Source organism: Amphiura filiformis, chromosome 5 (genome assembly GCF_039555335.1).
Source record: "Amphiura filiformis chromosome 5, Afil_fr2py, whole genome shotgun sequence".
Taxonomy (NCBI): Eukaryota; Metazoa; Echinodermata; class Ophiuroidea; order Amphilepidida; family Amphiuridae; genus Amphiura; species Amphiura filiformis.
Genome location: NC_092632.1, coordinates 5,045,274 through 5,047,634, shown reverse-complemented (window position 1 = coordinate 5,047,634; position 2,361 = coordinate 5,045,274). Strand labels below are relative to the sequence as shown.

At 39.5% G+C, this 2,361-nt stretch overlaps 1 protein-coding gene across 1 annotated transcript; it reads left to right on the top strand.

Annotated features, from left to right (window-relative positions):
- Window positions 1–610: 610 nt before the first annotated feature.
- Window positions 611–1,819, top strand: LOC140151746 (uncharacterized). Its single transcript, XM_072174082.1, has one exon. The coding sequence runs from the start codon at window positions 611–613 to the stop codon at window positions 1,817–1,819; it is 1,209 nt and encodes a 402-aa protein (XP_072030183.1).
- The last annotated feature ends 542 nt before the right edge of the window (window positions 1,820–2,361 follow it).

Sequence of the window (2,361 nt, the reverse complement as noted above, 5' to 3'; positions counted from 1 at the left end):
GTAAGATGAAGAAGAAACCCGCCTCGGAGCCGGGCTCGGAGCCCGCCCTACTCATTATTTCATTGTACTTATTGCAATTTGCCTCCACACATTACGTAATCAACACAAAGCTTTTGTGAGGATTAGTGAGTGGATAAGAAATTGACAGTGGAGGATACGAAGGACACGCCGATTGATAGTTGTCAATCATGAATTGCCGCAACGTATTAATATTTTACTGCATGGCATTCCGCAAACACCAAGACAAATTATGCCGTATTTTTCCAAAGATCGATCATCTCATATGAAGTAAGCTGAATGCGATCTGTACTTTTGTAATATTCCGATCTCTTTTGATCACCTATTATCGGCGTATTTGCTTGAAAACACGTGAGTTCATGTTGTGTAAACATAATTAGCATAGACATAAATGAAATTACGATGCAATACAATGCAATTTGAATGCGCAGCAGATCTATAGAAATAACGTTGCCCGGTTTTATGCAGAATTAGACCCTGTCTGGGGTACACGCTCTTTAGGGAGGACAAGGTATCGTCATCCGCGGGAGGAGTGCTATTGTATGTCCACGACACACTTCAAGCTACTTCCTGCCAAGTTTATATATGCATGATGTCAATTTTGAGAGTTCAATATGGTGTAAGGTGTAAGGTAAAACTGAACAATACAGATGACCTATTGGTTGGATTGTGTTATCGCAGCCCCAACAGCAGTCAAGAAAACAATGAGAAACTGTTGCAAAAATTGCGGAGAGTTGAAGACATCAAGTCAAGCCTCATTTTTGGAGATTTCAATCTACCAGAAGTGGATTGGATAGAAGGACAAGTCAGGGCAGGAGAAACACATCATGCAACAGTAATCTACGATATTATGCAAGATCTATATCTAACACAGTATGTGGATTTCCCAACCAGGTACAGAGAGTGGCAAAAACCTTCGACCCTGGACCTGATTTTCACCAATGAAGACTTTATGATTGAGAACCTATGTGAGAAAGCGCCAATTGGAAAGAGTGACCATGTGGGTCTTATGTGGACCTATGTTTGCAGCTCAAGCATATCTACCAGAGAGGAAGCACAAGGAGGGAAGCCAAACTACAACAAAGGAAACTACAAAGCAATGAAGCAAGTGTTCAACGACATGAACTGGCAACATGAATTGGAGGACAAAGGTTGTGACGAAGCTTGGCAGACATTAAAAGGTGTTTGCAACAAAGCAGTCCATGACCATGTTCCATTCAAGAAAGTTAAGAAGAAACACAAACCACGTTGGTTGTGTTCCAGAGTTAAGAAAGCAATCAAGACAAAGTACAAACTGTATATGAGATACGGAGACAATTATAGAGACTATGAAGAATATAAGAAGCAGAACAATAAAACAAGAAAAATAGTAAGAGAAGCACAAGCAAACTATGAAAAAAGACCGATGAAGGAGTTCAAGAATAAACCTAAAGCATTCTACAACTACGTAAGGGAGAAGCAAAAAGTTAAAGTAGGAGTGTCACAGTTGGAATGTGAAGATGTGAGACTAACAGAGACAGATAGAGAGGCAGCAAAAGAACTCAGCAAGTTCTTCAAATCAGTATACACGAAGGAGCCAGATGGACCTGTTCCAGAACTACCAAGGAGGACAGGAGAAACAGTAGAAGACATTATTTTCACGCAAGAAGATGTGCAAAAGAAGCTTGACAAACTGAGTGCAGATAGATGTCCTGGACCAGATCAAATTCATCCTAGAGTGCTCAAAGAGTGCAGCAAGGAATTGTCACTACCACTTTCAATAATATTCAGGAAGTCCTTAGATACAGGGATACTGCCATAAGTTTAGAAGACAGCAGGAGTTACCCCCATATTCAAGAAGGGAGCCAAGTCCAAGGCTGGGAACTACAGACCAGTAAGCTTGACATGCATCCCATGTAAAGTCATGGAATAAATTATGAAGGACAAAATGGCTCATCATGTTAAAGAACAGAATCTGATGTCCAGCAGTCAACATGGCTTCACAAAGGGGAAATCTTGCCTAACCAACTTGCTGGAAACTTTGGAGGAAGTTACAGATATCCTTTCATATTGTGTAATTTTTGTAATCCTGTGCCAGTGATAAAGTGTAATAAAAAATAAAAAAATTAATAAATATTGAGGTTTTTGTTCAAATTTGCCCACTCCGCTATGGTTATCCCAAAATTGTAACCCGAAAGCTTATTAAGCTCCGAAATTTTTAGGCTTAAGAATTCGTATAATGGGGTGCTTGTTGATATACGCTGTGTGTGGACGTTCTAGTAAAATAAATCATTTTCATAAATACAACCTAATATATTTATGTAGGTCAAATTAATATACCTTCGGGTTACATCTGACCAAGCT